General features: G+C 42.1%; 1 protein-coding gene across 2 annotated transcripts in view; it reads right to left on the bottom strand.

The window, feature by feature from the left end:
* SNCAIP (synuclein alpha interacting protein) overlaps positions 1-22,566 on the bottom strand; it is a 118,803-nt gene that overhangs the window by 4,831 nt on the left and 91,406 nt on the right. For both annotated transcript variants that reach the window (XM_074994134.1, XM_074994133.1), the window contains exons 7-10: positions 17,487-17,612; positions 15,019-15,188; positions 6,994-7,086; positions 1,559-2,615 (exon numbers count right to left, since the gene is read on the bottom strand). In XM_074994134.1, the coding sequence (XP_074850235.1) occupies positions 1,559-2,615; positions 6,994-7,086; positions 15,019-15,188; positions 17,487-17,612 (1,446 nt within the window). The remainder of the gene's footprint in view (positions 1-1,558; positions 2,616-6,993; positions 7,087-15,018; positions 15,189-17,486; positions 17,613-22,566) is intronic.

Here is a 22,566-nt window from a genome sequence, read left to right as displayed (position 1 = left end):
AATACTGCAAGCAATGGTTGATAGCATCAGAATTTCTTTTTCAACTATTTCGTCTTCCTAAATGCATGAAGTAAACTATTTGTGACACCACTTTGTCAGTTTGTAGTGTTGCAGCTGTCTTGGTCCCAGGATATTATAAAGACAAGATGGGTGAGGTAATATCTTTTACTGGACCAACTTCTGTTGGGGAAAGAGAAGAGCTTTGTGTAAACCTGAAATTTTGTCTTTTTCAACAAAAGAAGTTGGTTTAGTAACTCGCACTGTCATTTTCTGACAAATATTTTTGAAGTCTGTAAATCCTTTTCACACTCTCTCAAATATCTGAATCCATCTTTTTTTGAAAAAAAAAAATCACTCTAACGGTATCCAGTTACTTCTGTGTTTCAGCAGCAGTCCATCTACAATAGTTAAAACAATCTGTAAATTATCTGAAAGCCCAAATCTGCCATCTTTAATCTGTTTGCATAATTCTAAGCAAACAGCGTTAAGTGCATCCTTTCCTGTCCATGTAACCTTTCCTGTTGACTTTACAATTTTAATTCTCATTTAATGTTTTGGCACTACATGGTCAATTAATAAGAGTAACATGTAATCCATCTTTTTATGAGATTGCTTTTTTAATTTCCTTCATTCACTTATTTTCATTGGCTGTATATCTGGACGACCTTTCCCTCCTCTTATTCAACTAAATTGTATTTTTCTACAGTACATAATTCCTTCATTTTTCTCTCCCTTAGTCTTGTTTTCTGGTATTTCCCCTTCAATTTCTCCTTCCTTTTCTTGACACCCATTCATCCAGCCCCTCTTGCCCTTCTCACCCCAAGAGACCCTGACTTGTCACTTACATTCAGTGCTCCACCACATCCTGTCACTCACGCACTCTATTCTCTCCCTTGCTAGAAAACTCTTGTCGCTCTTCCAACCCACCACATACACAGTGCATTCACACTGCACTCACACTGTCTCTCTTGCACTCACATCTACACTTCTTTCTTTCTCTACCCCTGGAGGAATTCTTCTCCCTCTTCCAAAAAACGGAGGTGGTTTTTGAACAGACATATCCCTCTTCCCCTATTCCTCTCTAGAGGGGCATTTAATTGGGTATCCTGGCTCCATGCACTCATTATGGCTCAGCTCACTCTGACTTGTGAGCTCTCTGATACCAGGCACCCATCACCTGCTCTGATATGAAGAGAGGGCTATGGGGCAAAGCAAGCTGCAGCCATGAGGGAGTGCACTGGGCAATGGCTGCTCAGAGAGCACCAGAACTGAGCGGGAGAAAGAGGGAGGCAACAGCAGAGGGTATGTTAACATTATTTTCAGCCACCCGCTCAACCCTTTCATAAGTCTTCAAATGAAAGCCAACTATGACCTGCAGTCTGTGTTTCTTTTTACCAGTCAAGCAGAGCCCACTGCTGGTTTGTGTGTATCTGGTTGTTGGGAGGGAAGAACATGAGGTTGTCATTTCTTAACCAAATGCAAGTTATTCATTACTTAAAAAAGGAAAGGAAATGAGAGGGGAAAAAAGGCTTCTTTCCGACATCCTGAGATCACTCACTGTTTTATTTTTTCCTTTAGTAGGAGCGGCTGGATTTCCCTTGCTATCCGCAGTCTTTCTTCCTAATGAGGTAAAGGGCAACGTTGATGAGGTTTTTATCAGGTTTCCTGTTTGACAGTTGTTGCTGTTGTTCTGGTTCCCGCTCAGAGTCTCCATTATAGCTCTAAATGTGCCAAAAGGTCTTTTCAGCTGATCCCCAGGTTCAGTGTTGGCGGGAGCCCGCTGAGGCCCTTTGCCCCGGTCTTTGTCCTTCTCCTCATTCAGTTCAATCTCTGTTTGCTCCATCTGCACCACAGGCTCCTCAAAGGTAACTCTGAGTTTTAAATTCTGGGAGGTTCTGCGCTTTGAAGATGGAGATTTGAGGGCACTCTTAGGACTAGTAGCAACCTTTTGAACAGCGGCACTGCCAATGCTGGACTGAGCAGCATCTCCAGAAACCTGGCTCTGAGAAACAGTACCAGACTGACATTGGGATTCATTATCAGGATCACTGCTCTCTGAAGAGGGAGATGGACTGTGCCCATCCGCAGACTTGGAAGCTCTAATGCCAAAAGGAAATCGGCGCCCTGATGCTAAAGTGTGTTTCTTAATCATCAGGTGCAAACTCTCAGTGCTTTCAACACTTTCTACTATGGGTTGTGGCCTAGGTTTGTCAGTTCTCTTCACAGGAGTATTTTTCAGGTCCTCAGAATTATTTGAATCTGTATCAGACTCACTGAGGGATCTCTGCATAAGTTGTCTCAGTCTGGCTAACTTCAGCTCCCTTTTCTCTGGGAGAATCTTCTTCACATTCTTGGAGGAAGCCTGAGCCTCCTGAAATTCCAATGAGAGCTTCTCTTGCATACAGACGTTCTCAGAGATTTCTTTCCCCAACAATTGGCGCAAGACTTTATCCGAGTCCTCATCTTTCATCTTGGATGGAGTACGGCTGGGAGTTCCCATACTACCAAGAATCTGAATCCCATCTTGGGTGTTCAATTTATTTTTGGGTGGAGACAAATCATCTACATCAGAGGATTTCCACTGAGGTTTTCCAGAAGCAGGCGACAATGGAGAACTTAAAGAAAAAAAAATAAAGGTTTTCAATAAAGGACACCACAGTCAAATATGTACAGATATAAAATTTAGTGCTGCCATTTTCAGAGCAAGCCTGTCTGATCCTACTGCCACTCTTACACCCTTCATCTTTGTCCATGTAGGATGTATAATTACGGAGTAACTGGATTTTTACCCCCTTCTCTAACTCTCACAAAGAAAAACTCTTTAGACCTGAAATTGTTATGGCTACTTGAATCACAAAGAAAGAAAGAAAGAAAGAAAGAAACTCTGTTTTTCAGTTATGGTTCTTATACATTTTTCAAAAAGGTAAAACACCACTACTTTTTAACTATTTTTGTTTGCTCACAAAAAGATATCTTGGACACAAACTAGCCTTGTGACAGCCATGGGTGCCTTTCAGATGTGTTTGATTCCACCCGCCAATAATAATAAACCATTGAAGACTGTATAAAAAGCTGGGGCCATTTGCCTCCCACCCTTTTCATATAGTACACTGAAAAGGATCTAAAGCTATATTAAGTTTGACATAATTAGGACATTAAACTAATTAAATACAACAAATATTGGAAAGTGTGGAAATACTATCTTAAGTCTGGCTTGCACAGGACTTACGTTACAGACCCCATTCCCTGAAGCATGGGCTGGGGTCCACAAATTCCATATCCTGCTTACAAATGAAATTTCACTCATGGCAACAAGCAGAAGGACACAGTTATGGTTAATTTGAGGCAAGGAAGGTGTGAATATCTCTTTTTTTTCCCCTTTCTCAAACATCTGTAGCTCTAATCCTAGTTCTAATTCTGCTGTACTAAAGTGATATACGATTCTTAATCACTTCATCTGAGATTTTTTTTTGTCTGGGACTATACACATTAATAAGTAACATAGACAAACTAAAGCTGTTTGTGGCCTCCTGGAAAACGTGTATGCAATAAGTATTTGGGTCTACCATATAGACTGCTATCATTTGGGTGAAAGAGAGTCAGTTTCAAATGATATTTCTGTGGCACTTGGAAGATCATTCTTCACATTCTTTGCTAGCTGCAGTTCCAATTGTGCTTTCACCTTCCTGATTACTAGTCTGCATTCTCCAGCAATATATTTCTACTCCTCCTTAGTCATCTGCCCAAGTTTCCACTTCTTATACACACGCTTTCTGAGTTTAAGCTCACCAAGGATTACCCTGGTAAGACAAGCTGGTTGCCTTCCATATTTGCTTTTCTTACTGCGCATTGGGATGGTTTGTTCTGGTGCCTTTAATAAGGCTTCTTTAAAATACTGCCAGTTCTCCTGAACTCCTTTCCCCTTCATATTTGCTTCCCAGGGATCCTTCCCATCAGTTCTCTAAGGGAGTCAAAGTCAGTTCTTCTGAAATCAAAGGTCTGTACTTTACTACTTATCTTTCTTCCTTTTGTCAGGACCCTGAAATCCACCATGATTCATGCAGCCCAGGTTGCCACACACTTCTATTTCTCCTACTAGTTCCTCCCTGTTTGTGAGCAGCAGGTCAAGCTGTGAATGGCCCCTGCTCGGTTCCTTCAGCACTTCTACCACTAAGTTATCCCCAACATCCTCCAAAAACTTCCTGGATTGCCTGTGTGCTGCTGTATTGGTCACCCAACGTATGTTAGGGTAATTAAAGTCTCCCAGGAGAACGAGGGCCTCTGATTTGGAAGCTTCTCTTAGTTGTCTGAAGAAATTGTCATCTACTTAATCTGGTAGACCACGGCAGACACCAACTGCAACATCACCTCTGTTGCTTCTGCCTCTAAGCTTAACCCAAAGATACTAAACTGACTTTTCTCCCTCCATTTACAGGAGCTTTGAGCCATCATACTGCTCTCTCACATACAGCCAACTCCTCCTTTTCTCCCCTGCCTGTTCTTCTTGAACAATTTATATCCTACCATGACCGTGCTGCAGTTATGTGAGTCATCCCACCAAGACTGCATTATTTCAATCACCTCATACTTTGACTGTGTCAGGGCTTCTAATTCTTCCTGTTTGTTTCCCAGGCTTCTTGCCTTTGTGTACAAACAGCTTAGATAATTAGATGATTGGACTATCTTTTCCTTTCCAATCAGCCAGTTTCACCCTACCCCACATAATCAAGAAGAGATGAGTGGTTAGAAGTAGTGAGTGACGGAGACCACCCATCTTCCTCTCCCATTTAAAGAAGATACACCAATCAAGCAATCCACCCCTCTTGTACATACAGAGACTTTTCCAGTCTCGGAAGGTGCATTTCCACTACCTCTTTCAACTTCAGAAAATAATAATGAATTTCACTTCAATGATTCCACTTCCAGTGAACTTCACAAATACTAAAGATTCGTATTTGTTTCCCACAATGTATTAGGTGCTGTATAAATATCACTCTAAGGACTTGATCTTAAGACTACTGAAGTCAATTGATTTTAGTGCCTGTATTAAAATGAATTTAGCTCCATAACACCCCTGTTATGTAGAAAGCATCATCTCCATTTTACAGATAAAGACACTGAGTGAGAAAGAATATGGGAAGAATCCTGCAAACATTTAAGTCTGTGTGCTACGCTGCACCCTTTTTCAGTCCCACACTGATGACAAATGAACTAACAAGTGAATAATAGAGTTAAGCATATATTTAATTTTTTGCAAAATCAGGATATAATTGGCTTGACCAAAGACATACAAGAAGTCTCCAGTGGGGTCAGAAACATAAACCAGGCCTGCAGACTCCCAGTCTTGTCTCCTTCCTCCTTCTTAGTATTATTCAGTTAAAATCAAGCGATTTAAACTACTGAAAAGTGTTGACATGTTAAATTACGTATCTTTCTGGTTCAGTGGCTTTTTACACCAGCTAGTATGGGAAAACACATAATGAGCGTAAGGAGCCATATTAACCTACACACATTTTTTGTTAGCAACTAGTTTTATGAATTATAGCCAGCATGAGGTCACAATGGACCACATTAAGTAAAGCTTTACAATTTCTCCAGGTGTTTTCAGAGTTCACTGTGATTCCTCTTATACACAATGTACTCAGCTGGCACAATAAATCAGATTTTACAATGGTGAGGAAAAGACATGATTAGTTCTGCTTTTTCTAACAATTGCCAATATTAACACCTCATTACAAACTGGCAACTCTGAAGATGAAAACTTTAGATCAGCAGTGAAAAAAGAAGTGTATTTAGTTTTAGAAGATGTTTTGTTATTTTTAATGATAGATCTAATGATTTGATCATTAGATAGACCATGATCTCTCCTCATAAAAGTTATACAGTAAAAAGGCTCCAAGTTATACTACAGATAGTCCCCGACTTATGAATGGGTTACATTCTGAACACCTGGTCGTAACCCGATTTGGTCATAAGTCAGAAATACCCTTATACTGTAATCCCTCGCGTACCTTGAATTTCATGTAAGCTGGGAATGGCTTGGGTTGGGGCCCTGGGAGGGACATGGGGGTGAAGCCTGGGGTGGGTTAGGGTGACCGGGGGTGGTGGGAGGATGCAGATGAGCTGGGGCTTGCAGAGGGTTAGACCCGGGCAGCAGGGGTTGGGGTGGGGGTTGAGCCCGGCCAGGGGGTTGGAATTGAGGCTGCAAGGGTGGTGGGTAGGGGGGTTGGAGCTGGAGCCCTGCATGCTGGGGAGTGTGAGTTGGGGCCATGGGCAATTGGGAGGATTGAAGGGGGTGAACCAGGGCGGGGGAGTTAGCTGGAGGGGGTACAGCCTCATGCGCCTACAGCGCCTGACAGCTGGAGCCCCACACTTGCTGGCGGCCGACAGCCCAGCACATTCTGGTGGCAGTCAGCTGGGGATGGGCAGGGTTGAGCCAGGCAGAGAGGGGACTGAATGGGGGGGTGAACTGGGGCGGGGGTGGGTTGAGCTGGCAGCGGGGATAGAGCCCCTGCACATGCCAGCAGAGGCTGACAGCCAGAGCCCCAGGCATGGGGCAGGAGGGTTGAATGGGGGTGCACCGGGCGGGGCGGTTGAGTGGAGGTAGGTTGGAGCCCCACCGGGGGCTGGGAGCCGAAGCCCAAGGCATGGGTTGAAGTTGGAGTCCCGTGCATGGGGGGGTGAGCTGTGGGCTGCTGGGGGTGAGGGGAGGAGGTTGAGCCAGGCGGGGGAGGGGTTGAACGGGGGTACACTGAGGTGGGGTGTTTGAGCAGGGTGCAGGTTGGAGCCCCACATGTGCTGAGCCAGCCGCACGGGGGGCGTGATCTGGGGTCACAGGAGGTTGGGTCTAGGTCCGTGTGGGTTGGGTAGGAGCCGCAGGTGTGCAGCTGGAGCCCCCGCCTGGGGGACGTGAGCTGGGGCATGGGGGGGTGAGCTGGAGGTTGGTCATAAGTACAAATGGTCGTAAGTTGATGTGTTCGTAAACTCTGTTACCTGGGGGATGTTGGTAATGATTTGCCCTCTGATCTCTGGGCTTCTAAAAGCTGCTGGAGTTGGTTCTGTAACGTCACACGTTCTACTGTTTGCCTGTAAGGGAATATTAAACCATTAAACCAATTTCTAAAGACTGCCTGTACGTGAGGATAAATGAACCGACTCATTCAATGTCACATTCAGAAGAAAGTCTCTGTTCATCTACAACCAAAAATGAAAATACAGAGCATATAAAAATATAAGCAAGAACAATGAGATTCTGAACTCCTATACATTGCCTCCAGTCCTTGTGGGAATCCTGTGATCACTGTATAGAAAGCTGTCTCGTTGTTATACATTATTGCTTACTGGTAATGACTGCTGTAATTTGCAAGTTTAGAATTTTAGGCAGCAGTTTTCTGAAGTGGAGAGATGCACAAAGATTAATCCATTTGGTGCCAAGTTAAAATTCCAAAATGTCAAGTGCCAGAAAATGTAAGGTCAGATCACAATGGTTCTTGCTCAGATACACACAGGAAGGGAGAGGGGGTCCTGGGAGCTGGTTTAGGGCTGAGACCGGTTAATGTGGGGATGTAAGGGGGGCAGGGTTGGGGCTGAGAGGGGTTAAACCATATATGAGGCTGTTATTCGGGGATCCACAAAATTCTTTTGAGTTTAAAAGGATTCCATGGCCAAATAAAATTGGGAAACATTGATGTAGAGAATATATAGTGGGATGGGGGTGGGTAGTTAGCATAACATATAGTACTGCACATATACTTGTAAAAAGGCCAGATTTTCAAAATGTGTGCGCAGAAAATGTATCAACTGAACTGCATATATAAATATTGGTTGTATGTGTGTATCTTTTTGATAATCCACATTAGGTGCTCACTTTTGAACAGTTCCTCTTAGAAAACATTTCATTACTTCATTTAAAAAATCCAGCTCTCCAGAACACCAGTATATGAAGTTTGTGCCCAAGTGAAGCCTGCACACATAACTAATACACAGTCAGCAAGTTATCTTCATATTTCATACAGGGATGCCAGCCACTAAGGTTATGCGTACACTGCAGTGAAAAGTATCAGAGAGGTAGCCGTTTTAGTCTGTATCTTCAAAAACAACAAGAAGTCCTGTGGCTCCTTATAGACTAAAGGATATTTTGGAGCATAAGCTTTTGTGGGCAAGGACCTGCTTTGTCAGATGCATGCATGCCCACAAAAGCTTATGTTCCAAATATCTGTTAGTCTACAAGGTGCCACAGGACTGCAATGAAAAACCCACTCCTGGCCTACAACAGCTGACTGGGCTTGTGGGCCTTGGGCCATTTCATGGCAGTGTGGGCTTCTGGGCTTAGGCTCTAGGACCCTGCAGTGTGTAAGTCTCAGAGTTCAGGTTCCACCCTGACCCAGAAGGCAACCCTACAATGAAAGAGCCTTGCAGCCCAAGCCTGTGAATCCAAGTCGGCTGGCATGGGCCGTGCAGTTGCTGTAAAAACATACCCTAAGACTGAAACTCATTTTAGTCTTTTACTCCGCTCAAGATGAAGTGGTGCCTGAAGACTGTCTCCAAGAGTGCCCATGAGTTACAATTCATAACTTCAGGAGCTACATGCGGGCCATGTCTATGCTACAAAACAACTTCAAAGTTGCTTACAGACTTCGAAGTTGAGCATCTACACACGCCCTACTTCGAAGTTAAACTTCGCAATAGGGCACTATTCCATTCCTGGGAATGGAATAAGGACTTTCTAGTTGGGCTTAATACTTCAAAGTCAACTTCGAAGTAAGGGAAAATGTGTTTAGATCCTCTGCCGGCTACTTCGAAGTAGCCCATAACTTTGAAGTTAGTTGCTAGTGTAGATGCACCCTTGGTGTACACATCTACTTCCCTTTTACTCTAAAATTAATTGCATTCCCTCCTTTTTAGTTGCTTTATGATTTTGGTCTTATCTACCTCCTTTATAAATGTTAGCATTTTCATACTTTTTAATTTTCTTAGTTGTGCAGAACTAATATAGCTCTGTGACAGTGAGCTGGATTCTTTCCTAACTCAAATACCATCAACAGAATTGTTAACTTAGTTCCAAATACAGACTCTTTATAGTGAGAAATGTCAGAGCCAGAAACAATCCAGATGACTTCTCAGATCCCAGGTTGTTTTTGCAGGACTGACAGAAAATAAATGTTTTTTCTTCTAAACTACCAAGTGGATCTAGAAAGCATGAAACAACAAAAGGTGAGATCCCAACATAGCATACCACAACTTTAATTTATACACATCTTCCCCTCCTTTAATTTTGCCTCTTCCTTTCCTTTGCCTACACAGTTCTGTGTACTATTTTAAAATCCCTCCCACAATCCGTCAACACTGGCTTATAGCGTTAAGCTCCCAAAAATACTATTTTGTAGGGTCAGGAAACTTTTTTTCCATTTGTGATTACCCTCCAATATCTATATACCTATTCACACACTTCTGAACTCTTTTCTCAACTTCCATTTCAGAATATTAAAATAACATACAAATACAGTGAGAACACATCTGAAAGAATGCAAGCTGTTTCATAGGTGTAACTAAAAAGCTTCCCGTAATAATGACCTTTAATTTTTTCCTTCACTAGACCATCTTTTCTTACAGTTTCGGCCCGCTCTCAATTATTGTTGAAAAGCATTACACAAAAACATAATTCCATCCATACATTATTGTAATAGAACTATTAAAGCTTACTCCATTCCCATATTTCATTTAATTACATAATGAATATTATGCAGTAGACACAAACACCTTAAAGGCTAACAATTTTATTTATTAGGTAATGAGCTTTTGTGGGGATAGTCTAGAGTAATATTTTGTAATGCAATATCATGAGTTTTAGTATTTAAACACATAATTACAAATCACCACTTACTGCTTTGTGTATAGTTGGGCATTAATTTTCTACTAAACATTTCAAGGCCAAACTCCAAACTTTTTTACTCCCCTTTTACTTAAGCAAAATTCCCACTGAAGTTCGTGAATATTTTCCTGTGTAAGAAATGAATAAAGACCTCATGACATGTCCCTAACTATGGGCCCTATCTCCTAATTAAGTCACAGATTTTAGTCATTAATTACAGTGAAAACAAGCTGAGGCCCCAGATAGTATCAAAATGTTACACTGTATCCAGCCCACTGTTTTACTAACCTCCATCTCTAGATACTTCATACAGTAGAAAATAAACCATATAAGTAAGTAAATGATGAACAAAACATTTAAACTCTGGTATCTGAATGGAGTACCGCACACACAAAAAGTGTATACTACCAGGCATCATTTTATTCTATAATCATTTTTATTTGCTTGGCTTCATCTACACAACATCTAAAATTATGCATATAAAATTTCAGCTAAATCCTGGTGTTTTGTCTCCAGAAGGTAAACAAACAGGGCAACAAAGGTAGGCTTTTTTGATGAAAACCTATAGTCCATGCTGCACTGACACTGTATCTTTTATTCTAGGGCTCCTCAAACCATTGCTTTGACAAAGAGCTTGCCCATTGAGTATTTCAGGAGCCCATTTAATGCTTGGCTCGTACATGATTCCCACCCCTAGTTCTGTTATTGTCATTTTGCTATGGTACTAGTTCCAATACATTGTGCTTCAAACCACAGGGAGTCCACAGAGGAGTCTGCCTTGGAAGGGCATTGTCAAAGAAATCTAGGAAGGGCTGGTTTTATGTCTTTGGGCCAGAGAGAACTATACAGGCCACGACAGCCCAAGCATCAGGTAGGTTCAGGTTGCTAATGCTATTAGCAGATCAAAAATTGGTTCATTTGTCTCTTCTAATCTGAGGTCCATGGGTTCCTTAGATCACAGGTCTACCACTGAGGATATCAGTCTGATTAACAAATTTGTTAAGAGCCTTGGTGTCCTTGAAATGTAAAACCAAGGACATTTTATGTAGGCATTCTAAAAAACTTTTGAGACTTTTTGGAAACTCTTTTGTTTGGCTGCTCCCATTCTGAGTTGATCACATTCCCTATAACCAGGCAGAAAGATACAAGATGGGTTTTTGATTTTTGAAGTTGAAAGCAAGCACTTGTTTGTTATTTCACTTTCCTGATGACCCACTGTTGAAAGACTTTTCCTGGATCTCTTCTCTGGCTCAGATTCTGAGCTCTCCTTTATGCTGAAGATAAAACGGAGGATTCCTAGCTCCCAGTCACTTCTTATTTTCTGACTGTCATATTTACTTCTCTTGAGACAGACTGAGACCACCTCGTAGACCTTTTGTGTTATGCTTAGCCTTTGAGTTTGCCCACTTATTCTGGGTCAAACAAACCGAAAACTGATCTGAATGTTCTGTTTTTTGCTATTTTTGTGCTCTCCCTTAACACTGAACAATAGAGGGGCTTCGTCCAGGAGCAGAGAGTCTCATGCTCTGCGACCTCTTTCTCCTGGGTGGTTCTCTGCCAGATGCTCCTTTCCTAGGGAGGGCCCATGAAACAAGAAACAGAGGAGATGCCTTCTGAGTTGCTTTAGGCCTTTGAGGTTCTTAAGTTCAACTGGGCCAGGCTGAGCAGCAGGGATGGTGGTCTGATTTCACACTTCCAGATCCACGTGTATTTGGGGCAGTCTGCTTCAAAACAGACTAAGAGAGGTGCCACCTCCAGGGAGGCAGACGAAGTAGTGGAAAAGGAAGGTGACAGGTCAACTGCTGTAACTATAGGAGATCATTAATCACTTGAGCACTCATGGATGGCGATACAAGGGAGATTCAGAGAGAGGCACTTAGCCCTGGCTGATGACAAGCATTGATGGTTTGTGCCAGCCAGCTGTGGTCAGCAGCAACTGAGGTGGAGGACAAAGGCAATGGGAAAGTGTCCAATGTTATGCTGTGATGGCCTGATGTGTTGGTCCAGGATTTGTGGCAAGAGCAGAAAGCGGCCGTTCTGGAAGTTTCTAGAATCATGTCTGGCACTGCGGAGGAAGCCTGGGGTTCAAAGGTGACACTAAGCCTCCTTTTAGCTTCTTACAATCCTGGGACCAACCATAGGCTGCTCTAGCTTGTACAGAACGGAACAGTACCCTAGGGACCATTCTGCTAAACCAAGGTCATAGGAGTGGAGCGCACTCCAGCTGTGATCCTCCTGCTCCTGGAAAAACCTGATTATAGGCTGAGCGAGAGAGCGCGCAGAGACAAAAGAGTATAGTAGATTTTGTGCCAACAGGAACACCACTTTTAAGGCCTCTTGGCTGAGGATGGGGCCTTCTCTGATGGGACCAGTGGCTCTGCTGAAATTGAAATCTTCAGGATTCTGGAGTCACTGAGCCTTCCTGCTAACCTGTATCAGGGGCTTCCTATGAACCTATATCCAGTCAGCCCATTCATGCTGGTGGTACTTCTGTGTGTTTCAGTGCCACTACCAGTGCTGCAGATTTGCAGGGTGGGTGTAAAGCCAGGCCTGAATTTGTGTTCTCTTCCAGAATATCCTGACTGCTGTGTGTGAGCACCTAAGGAGAGTGAGAAGTTGCTCCTATCAGTTGCAGTACTGGGCCTGAGGCTGGTAACTGGAGCAGGCAGGCAAAGTTGCTTTTTCAAGCCAACAGTGCATGATTCCACTGTCTGACTACGCTGCATTACACCACCACAAGACACTCAGAGCATTTTGCCTCGATCAGAGATGGGGGAGAGGCAGCTGATGCATGCAGTGGAACAAAACCTTAGGCCTGGAAAGACAGAGTCTTAAAGAGCACAGATCGATTTCCAGCTGGGACAAGCACAGAAAACAATCTGGAGTCAAGTTTAATGATTCTAAGGGTTTCCTATGATCTACAGATCATGAGAAGCAGAGGGTCTGGAAGGTGCTTGTTGCTGTGGTCAGGAAATACTAGAAGTGAGTTTATATTCCTAGGGGGGAAATGTGTCCTGGCCTGCTGGCAGACAGGTTTAGTCTTCCTTCCTCCATGAGGCATCAGAGATAAAATCTGACATGGGTCTGGTGAGTCTGGATAAAAGAGAATTCTCCTGAAGAGAAAACTGATGATTGCCATTTATATTTTCCATTTCTATTTTGGTTTGGTTTTAGTGACAATATAACAACAGAGATGAGTATCTGAATGACAGCATACAACTGAGTTTTCAATACTGAATGACAGAATATGAAAAGTGCAAGATACAGGTTGAGCCTCCCAAAACCAGGATTCTCTGATCTGACCAACACCACAGATATTACTGGACCAGAGAGCCCTGGGTTGGGAGGCTAGTAAGGGGAGAGCTGGGCAGATCCAGTGATAGGGAAGCCCGGAGATCCTGGGCAGGGGAAACCTTGTGGGGTTTGTGTCCTGGATAGGGACAGCAGCCCCACTGGCGCCAGAGCCAGCCTCCATGTAGCAGGGACAACATCTGACTGCCTGGCTAGGGATGGAGCTGGCACCTGCAGGGTCGGGGTCCTGCCAACAGCTCAGCTGGGGCCACAGCCAGCGCCAGTGGACCTAGGGACTGGAGCTGACTTTTTATTTGCGGCCGGCAGCCCTGGCATGGCTGGGCCAGTGTCAACCAAACAGGAGCCAAGGGTCAGGCTAAACATAAAGGGCCTCCAGAGGCGGAGGTGGGGGGGTGGGATAGCAAGGTAAAGCAGAGTTAGCATCAGCAAGGGGGCCGCAGGCAAGTGTCCAGAGGCAGGGGACCTCCCTTCATCTGGCAAGTTGCCTCATTTGAGACTGATCAGATCCCAATGGTGCCAGATGAGGGAGGTACAACCTGTATAAAAATTTTCTCTTGGATTAACCGGTTTGGAAGGTGTTTCTCACTGTGACTGAGGGGTCGGGGATGGGGTACCGCAGGAACAACTAGATCTAGTGCTCAGCAAACAAATTCTTGAGGGTCATGTTCAAGTTACCAGAAGTCAGGCAGGAACCAGATGAATTTACCTGGATGGGATCAGACATTATTAGGTCATCAAGGGACATCAGTTGTGTAGCAAACTGGTTTAAAACCAGTGGGATCACAACAGTGAATGTTAAAAATGTATCACTGGAGATGTTTCAATAACACAAATATATACATGTTGTATATATGTATGCCAAATCCAAAATCTCAAAATTGTTCTACGGATATTGTAAAGTCTTTTTGTTATGTACACAAAGTCTTTTGTGGAAGATACACATGCGCTTACAACAAAGGAAGAATACATATTAATACAAAATTTCGACCCTGATTCTCAAGACATTAGGTTTGTAATTGACCACATAAATTATGTGATCCAGTTTTCCATGTTTGCATGTCTAAATGGGACATGGTAAGCACAAAAAGCAGGATTTTCTGTGCTCCTTTTTGGTTTAATTTAACACTGATCTCAATGGGTGCCAAGTTAGGGCAATACTGCTTTTGAAAATGCCACCCTGAAGGAACATTCTGCCACAATAACTTCATACACAACATAGACATACTAGCACACTCCTAACATTTTGAAAATCAGGCCCTTATAGTTAATTCTTTGCTATGAGCCATAGCGATGCACTCCAACTTGGACATATGCAAAAAACAGAATGAACAATATTTTCAGAAACACTGTTGTAGATGTGAACAGTCTCCGACGACCCAAAGATTTTCCAGCTGCTCTTTCCATTGTTCCTCACAACTTCAAAACCCAATACTGTAATTGCAAATAACCATTTTAATGCCCCTAAATGCATGCTGAGTGAACGGAAAAGTAAGATTACTGATCATATGGGTCCTTAGCTTTTAAGGGGAAAAATGCAAGGTGATGACTTACAGAATACCCAGATATTGTCACACATATGCACGCTCACATAAGAAGAGCAAACTCTCACCAAGATCAGTAGAAGAGCTAAAGCAGCTAAAAATGAAGGAGCAGCTTGATTAGGTTTGAAAGAGTATGGTGGTGGACAGAGAAAGGAGCAGAAAGTGTTAATTGTCTAATTTTAAAGTACTAAAAGCAGAGGGCTCTACATAATAAACTAAAGACAAGGGAAAGACTTGTTTTGAGAATAATTCCCTTTGCAGCCATTGTCCCCACCTTTATGAATGGACACTTACTCTTTTAGTTGTTTAGTTAACTTCACAACCTGAGATGCCAATGACATGCACGTCTCCACAACCACTAAGTAACGGGAACACAAGGTATGCCCATGTCGTTCAGCAGTTTGTGAGGGCTTCTCTCCAGCACGGTTTTGCATAGTGACGTTCGCTCCATATTCAACCAATGTCTGCAAAGGTGTAGAAAGAACACAAATAGCTGTAAATCAGTGGATTTTCAAGTCAATGGAAACTGCTGGATGTTACTTTTTAGGTTCCTAAAAGTTAATTTCAAACCCTGATTGAAGGAATTAAGTTTTGAAAATCTTGGTCCAAATTACTTTTAAGATTCATCCACACAAGCAACTCTTCTGTAAGTCAGAGTTCCTCACTTGACAATCAAACTTAACTGGGGGAACAGCAGTAATTTAGAATGCTGAGCTATCCCTTGAGACAACTATGGAGATCAGATGAGGTATTTTGCTCCTTTTGCTTTTCCTCTCCCCTAGCTAACTTGATTTGACGCCTGTTGTTACTTTGTGTTGTGTGACTTTAATTGACGGTTTTAAATCTATGGAATACACCGGGGTTCAGACTAGTGAATGAAGAGAGAGTTTACATTTTGACGCTTCCCACATTTTGCTTGTGATAACACAAGTCTCTTTCAAATGCACATGTGCAAAATCTGTCTTTTTCTGTGAATGATCAACTAGACTGATTTTAAAAACGCCTTACCATGACATTACCCGTCCCTCCTTTTCAGCTCAACGCAGGGAATAATAAGGTCAGGTGAGCTAGCTTTCTGTCCTGGTTCCCTGGCAAAGCAAACTGTTGCAGATGAAAAGTGTGGCAGAATCAGGGGGTGATTCTAGTATATGGGAGTGGTCCCACTTCCTTCACAGAAGATGTGGTTTTTAAATAAACCTATTTAATTATTATTGTGGTCAGTTTTCCTGGTACAGAAATAAACTTGCTGGTGTGTAATTGCCAGGTTTTTTCCCTACTGATTGATTGATCTATCTAAGAAAAAATATTTTAAAAAAAATCAGGAACATTTATTTAAGTTAATTCTTCAGAAGGGAAACAGGACTAGTCTTGGTTCCATTTAACTTCATTTACCAGAATAGACTGGAATTGTTACCACTCACGTCAAAGTCATATGCTAATCTCTTCCCTTTCACAATTTGTTGGACAGCTCTATGAGACACTGTCAAAGTTGGTAGCCTTAAACATTGACCTACCATGACAGTGCTCCCATCAGGTAGGTCCTACACCTTTCGCATTCCTTCCATCTATTTCTTTTCCAACTGATCGCTGCAACTATCTGAAAAATAACAACAAAAACACTAAAGTAGGGATTGTGTATGTGTGCTGATGGGTTTGATGTGACTTTCACGATATGATGGGCAGGGTCTACTTCTGATATCTTCTAAAGCTAGACAGCATCTCATTAACAAGGAAATGCAGGTATCAAAGTTTCGTAACGGTCATTTCTCTATATCTAATTACTTTCTTATCTCAATATCTGCTTGTTCAATTTTTGCCTGTTGCTCTGGCTACTGACAGATGCCTGAAGTGACTTTCTTGAAATCACCCCTTCTTTTCTATGACTCTCCCAAAACACTACTACCGGTCACACACATTTTCTCTCTCTCTCTCTTTTCTTCTTCTTGTTCCCAAAGCTTCTTTTTTCCCATATCGGCTTCTGGTTTGTAATCTTCCATCCATGTAGCGGCTCTTCTGTTTTCGTTTTCTCTTTATTCTCCCTTCTTTCTGATCAGTATCTTTCTTAGATACTCTTCTTTTCAGCACAATCCATTTGCCATCCATTTAGGCTAATTCTTTCCTCCTTCATTATTCTTCCTCTCAACAATTTTGGGTGCCTACTCCAAGAAGTGCTAGCAGCCCTGAATGCTAGCAACTATTCTTGTACACAATGTTGCTAGTGATCCCTTGGGATTAAGATTGCAATGTTTGAATTTAGCAGCTTGCTCAGTGTGCAGTCTTTTAACATATTGCACGCTGCCTGTATATGGTATTTTTCCCCTTCTGGATAGTTGTAATGGTTTGCTTGGAAGAGAAATAGATGGAAAATGTCACCAAGGTAAAAAGCTTTTAAAGGTGGTCAATGCCAGCTTCCCTTTCAGCTCTTGAAAAGTACATGGTATCATTTTGATGCACATGGAAGTCATGTTATCTTTCAATGTATCAAAAAAAAGTGTATGAAATTTCATGTTTAATTATTGTCTCATTGCAACAGAATTTGGATTTACATAAGTCTAATCGAGAGTGGAAGTTTACTACTTAACATACATACATTCTTAGAAGTTTCACTTGGAGAACTACTTGTTTATGGTTTTGGTGTCTTTTTATTAAGAGGATTTATTTATTACCTGTAAGATTCTCCAATTTGATATTAAGGGTTTTTAATTTACAGATTTTTTTATATTTAAAGCAGTTCTCTGAAGTAAGGGCAGTTAGTACTCTACCTGGATACATCCTAAATAGCCATGCTGGGCAGCCACATGTACGGCACTGTTACCATCTTGATCAACTTCATCCAAAGAAATCCCTTGTTCTTGCATAAACTGGAGTAACCAAAGAAGTATTTTCTCCTAGGGAAAAAATTAAGAAACAAACAAAGCAGAAGCAATATGCATTAGAAATGGAGCTGGCAGCACTGCCTATCATTAAAGTTGTTTGAAATTTCTCACTAGGCCATCTTTTCAGTTCCTGTATTTGCTTTAACATTCTTCCTCTGAACCATCTCTGGAAATGCCTGCAGCGTTGACCAAAAATGGTGAACACTTTTGCTGGGTAGTGCTCTTATCTTTATTTTAGGGAGACATTTATATAGGATTCAAAACAACTAGAGTTTAGAAATGAATTTATATAAACTTCCCTACTGAATATTAAAGTCCAAAATTTTGAAATTACCTTCATATTTTGTGCTGCCCATTAACCTGGTGCAAATTATGCTATTTAGTCACCTGTCATTGGATTGTACATGAACTACAATTGTTTATAGTTTAACTTCTTCCAAAGAAATCCCTTGTTCAATGACAATCAACACAACAGAGTAATAACTGTAAAAATACAGAGAAATGACAGAGGGGGTCATGATAATTGGGGAGTGGCACTATTTGTGGGGGCAAAAAAAGAGTATCAGGCAAATATAGTAAAAATATTAGCTCAAACAGAAATCTACCAAAGAATCTCCACAGATGGAAAATAATATAGCAAAAGGAATATATTAGTGACTACCCAATCAAGATGGTGATTGTGATTATGAAATGTTCATGAAAATTTCAGAGGCTTCAAAAATAAAAAGCACAATAATAACAGGGGATTTCATCTACCCCCATATTGACTGGATACATTATATAACAAAATGCAGAGATAAAATTTCTAGATATCGTAAATGGCTACTTTTTGAAGCCACTAATTCTGAAATCCACAAGGGGAGAGGCAATTCTTGATTTAGTCCCAAGTGGAGCCCAGCTGGACATATCTGAAATGATCAGTTAAAGTGATTGTAATGTATTAAATTTAACATCCCTGTGGAAGGGAAAGCTCCAAAGAAACCCACCACAATAGCATTTAATTTCAAAAAGAGTAAGGAGATGAAAATGAAGACACTAGTTAAACAAAAGTTAAAAGGAAAAATCACAGGTGAAAGGTCCGAATGCTGCATGGAAACTATTTAAAAACACCATAATACAGGTTCAAACTATATGTATACCCCACATTATAAAGTAAGAGGACCAAGAAAACTCCACCATGTCTAAATAAAGTAAAATGCAATGACAATATATCTATCTGGAAGGAAACAGTGAGAGAGGCATCAGACACCCACGGGTGCTGAGCCCACGGTTATTGATGATGATGATGAAGATGAACATATCTATCCTTTAAAATCAGAAGTCAAATCCTACTGAGGAAAAACAGAAAGGAGCAAGTTAAGTATAAAAAAAGTACACTCAGGTAGGTCAAAAAAGAATTTTAAGAACTAGCACCTAAAGGCACAAATATTAATAGCAAAACACATCTGAGTACATCAGCAGCAGGAAGCCTGCCAAACAAACAATCAGTGGGGCCACTAGACAATCAAGATGCCAAAGGAGCACGCAGATAAGACAAAGCTGTCATAGAGAAGCCAAATGACTTCATTGAATCATTCTTCATTGTACAGGCTGAGAGGGAAATTCCCACTCCTGAGCCATTATTATTAGATGACAAATCTGTAGAACTGTCAGTAGAGGCAGTTTTAGAATAAATTGATACATTAAACAGCTGTAAGTCACCAGGAGAGGATACTCACCCAGGAGTTCTCAAGGAACTCACAGATGAAACTGCACAAGAATGAACAGCAGTATGTAACCTATCACTTAAATCAACCTTTATATAAGATGACTGGAAAGTAGCTAGTGTAATACCGATTTATAAAAAAAGAATCCAGAGGCAAGACTGCCTATCACAGGCCGATGAGCCTAACTTCACTACCAGGCAAACTGGTTGAAGTAAGACTGATGAAGAGAATTATCAGGCACCTAGTAAAACACACAAGGTGGGGGAAGAGTCAGCATGGCTTTTATAAAGGGAAATCATGCCTCACCAATGTACTAGAATTCTTTGAGGGATCTGTCCTGGTACCTGTGCTGTTCAATATATTCATCAATGAGCTGCAAAAAGGGGTGAACAGTCAGGTAGAATAATCAGAGGATGATACTAAACTACTCGAGATAATTAAGTCCAAAGCTATCTATTAATAGTTTTAAAGTGATCTCACAAAACTGGGCGACCATGCAATTTAATATTAAGTGCAAAGTAATGCATATTTGAAAAAATAATTCCAACTATACATACAAACTGATGGGATCTACATTTGCTGTCACTATTCAAGAAAGAACTTAGAATCATGGTAGACAGTCCTCTGAAAGTGTCAATGCTAGGGCTATCAACAAAGCCGAGGCTTTTAGCCTTCACTAAGAGATTTGGTTGAATTTAGGTGACTTAGGTCGAATTTGTAAGGAATCTGTACACATGACAGGGTTCATTTTGTCAACTTTAAAGGCTCCTAAGGTCAACTTTTGTACTCTTGCTTTTCATGAGGAGTAACTCCAAATTCAACCTTGCATGGTCAGCCTTAGGGTAGCGCAGACAGTGCTGTGAAGTTCAACATTCTTGACCTCCTGGATGTGTCCCATAGTGCACCAATGTGACCACTCAGGCCATCAGTTTCAGCTCTGCTGCCCTCTAGGTGTGCAGGAAACAGCAAACATGTTGCTCTTATGAGCAGCTGCACGGGATTCTAGGGAGTGATCCAAACACTGTCCCCCGCCACCCCAACTGTATCTGAAGAGATTCCTCAGGAAGCTGCTGGCACCAGGAAGGAGGACACGGATGAGGATGACAATGGTCAGCAAGTAAATGGAGCAGATGATCTTGCTGACAGCCAGGACCCTTTTGTAATATTGGATCTCATCCCCCTCCCAGAACATTTTACAGCTGTACCCTGATGGCGGGGAGGACACTTCTGGTGAGTTCTCATTTTTAATAATGCTACAATTGGATCAAGGCAATTAGGTGTGATCGGTGGCAGGTGCTGTGTCTACATAGTCTGGGCCCCCCAGATCATCTTGTTAATGTGTCTGGCAACATACTGCCAATACTCCTTGCATATCTCCATAAAGCTTTCAGACAGGTACACTTAAATGGTTCTCATGAGGTTTTGGGGAGGCCTACCTTATTCTGACCTTCTGGATAGGACACCTTTCAATGCCAAGCCACCAGTAAGTAATCTGGAGTCATGGTACCACACAGCAGTGCAGCCTAACAACTGGCCTTGTGCCCACACTGAATCAGCATCCATTCCTTCATTTTTCCCTAATTCTACGCAGATTAATATCTCTTTTTGCAACCTAGAAGATGCAGGTGAAGAAGCATTTCGCTGTTATATGATTGCCAGGACCCGCCCCTCCCTTTTCCAGGCTGCTGGGGAAGGGCAACGTTCGCTGTCTCAGCAGAGGGGGCGGGGCAGCAGAATTATGCCATGATTGCAAGAGACGCAAAGACCCAACAGCATAACCATGCTGCTATGCTTGCCCCCGCTCCATCTCTCTTTCTTTCCCTGTGCCCCTGGGGGAAGGGAAAGGCTCAGGGCCCCAGCAAAGGGGAAGAAGCAGCACATAGTGACTGTCACTAGCACATGCCCTAGCCCCCACCCCACCTGCCTGCAGAATACACAGTGCAGAAACTGCTTTTGCAGTCATGAGCTTGGGAGCATGCCCCCAATCTGTGTCTTACAATGGCTGGAAGCAAACAGAGTCAAGCAGGTTGCTTAAGATCTCTGCGTAGTGTCTGCTTCACAGAGGATGCTTAAAAGCCAAAATCTGTCCTTGCACAGAATACATCCCTATTGTGTATTTCGCAGATGTTCTTTCATGAGATTCCTTGTGTGTGGTTAAACATATCTACAGTAAATGTATCTCCTTAATGTCTGGCCTTCACTTATGTTTTGCTGTAATGTGCTCAACAGCAGGTTCTTTGACAAGCGCTCTCCCCCACCCCAGCTGTTAGACTGGCACAGATCCGTAGGAGAAAATGAACAGAGCAGTGTGACCTATTCTTTATAATTTGTATTCTGGTATTATTGTGTCCTATTGATTACCCTCATTCCACCACGTTTTCATGATGGCTGTTATATCAATATGTTAATTTAATTCCAGGCACTCTAGTTCACCCATCTTAATATTTACAGTTCCAGCATTTTATATAAGCACTTGTACCTTTTGTATATATTCACATATTTGCCTTCATGTATTATCTTTAAACTGTATTCCTTTATATGTACCAGTGCCTTACTAATATACATGATATCTTCTTTAGTAGACTACAGAATTCACCTTAGAATGGGTATACTCAGTGCGAGAGGATGCCATGATATCACCTGGAACAGGAGTGGGGTGTCCTAATTATGGCATTGTTTTCCTCCGCTTTCACTAGATGTTTCTTTCCAAGATTTTCATCCTCCTCAACAGCAATCAGACTGTCAGACTCAGATGGGACCAACTCTACTGTGCCCCTGAAAACATCCTCCATGTCCTTCTCTATTTCCCTTAGCTCTTCCAGTTCTACCACTTGGGTTGAGCAGAAATAAGTTATTTTCTCAGAGACAATGGCTGCATCTTTTTATTGTCCCTCAAACAGTGAGAGGAGGAAAAAACAGTGGTGGGGGAAAACCAGCAACTGGTTCTGTGATGTTTCCAGTTCTACAGGGGAAGATGAGGGCTGCTTATGTATTTCTCTGTGAAACCATCAAGCTCAAGAAACTCAGGTGAGAGTAGCCTATCCACTGGAGACGTGAGAGAGGGTTAGCATTTCATTGGTTCATTCCCTCAAGGGACACTGCAGAACTATGAAGTGCTGGAGGTCCCTGGGGGAGGGTCCATTGTTGACATGTTTAATCTAGTAGTGTACCCTCTTCTAAAATCCCTGCAGACCAGTACAGATGGCATAAGCATCCAAACACTGAACCTTTTAAGACTGGACGTCACTAGATCTATAAGC

This window comes from Carettochelys insculpta, chromosome 5 (genome assembly GCF_033958435.1).
Source record: "Carettochelys insculpta isolate YL-2023 chromosome 5, ASM3395843v1, whole genome shotgun sequence".
Lineage (NCBI taxonomy): Eukaryota > Metazoa > Chordata > Testudines > Carettochelyidae > Carettochelys > Carettochelys insculpta.
The sequence above is the reverse complement of the archived record's forward strand: the minus strand, read 5'-3'. Positions and strand labels throughout refer to the sequence as shown.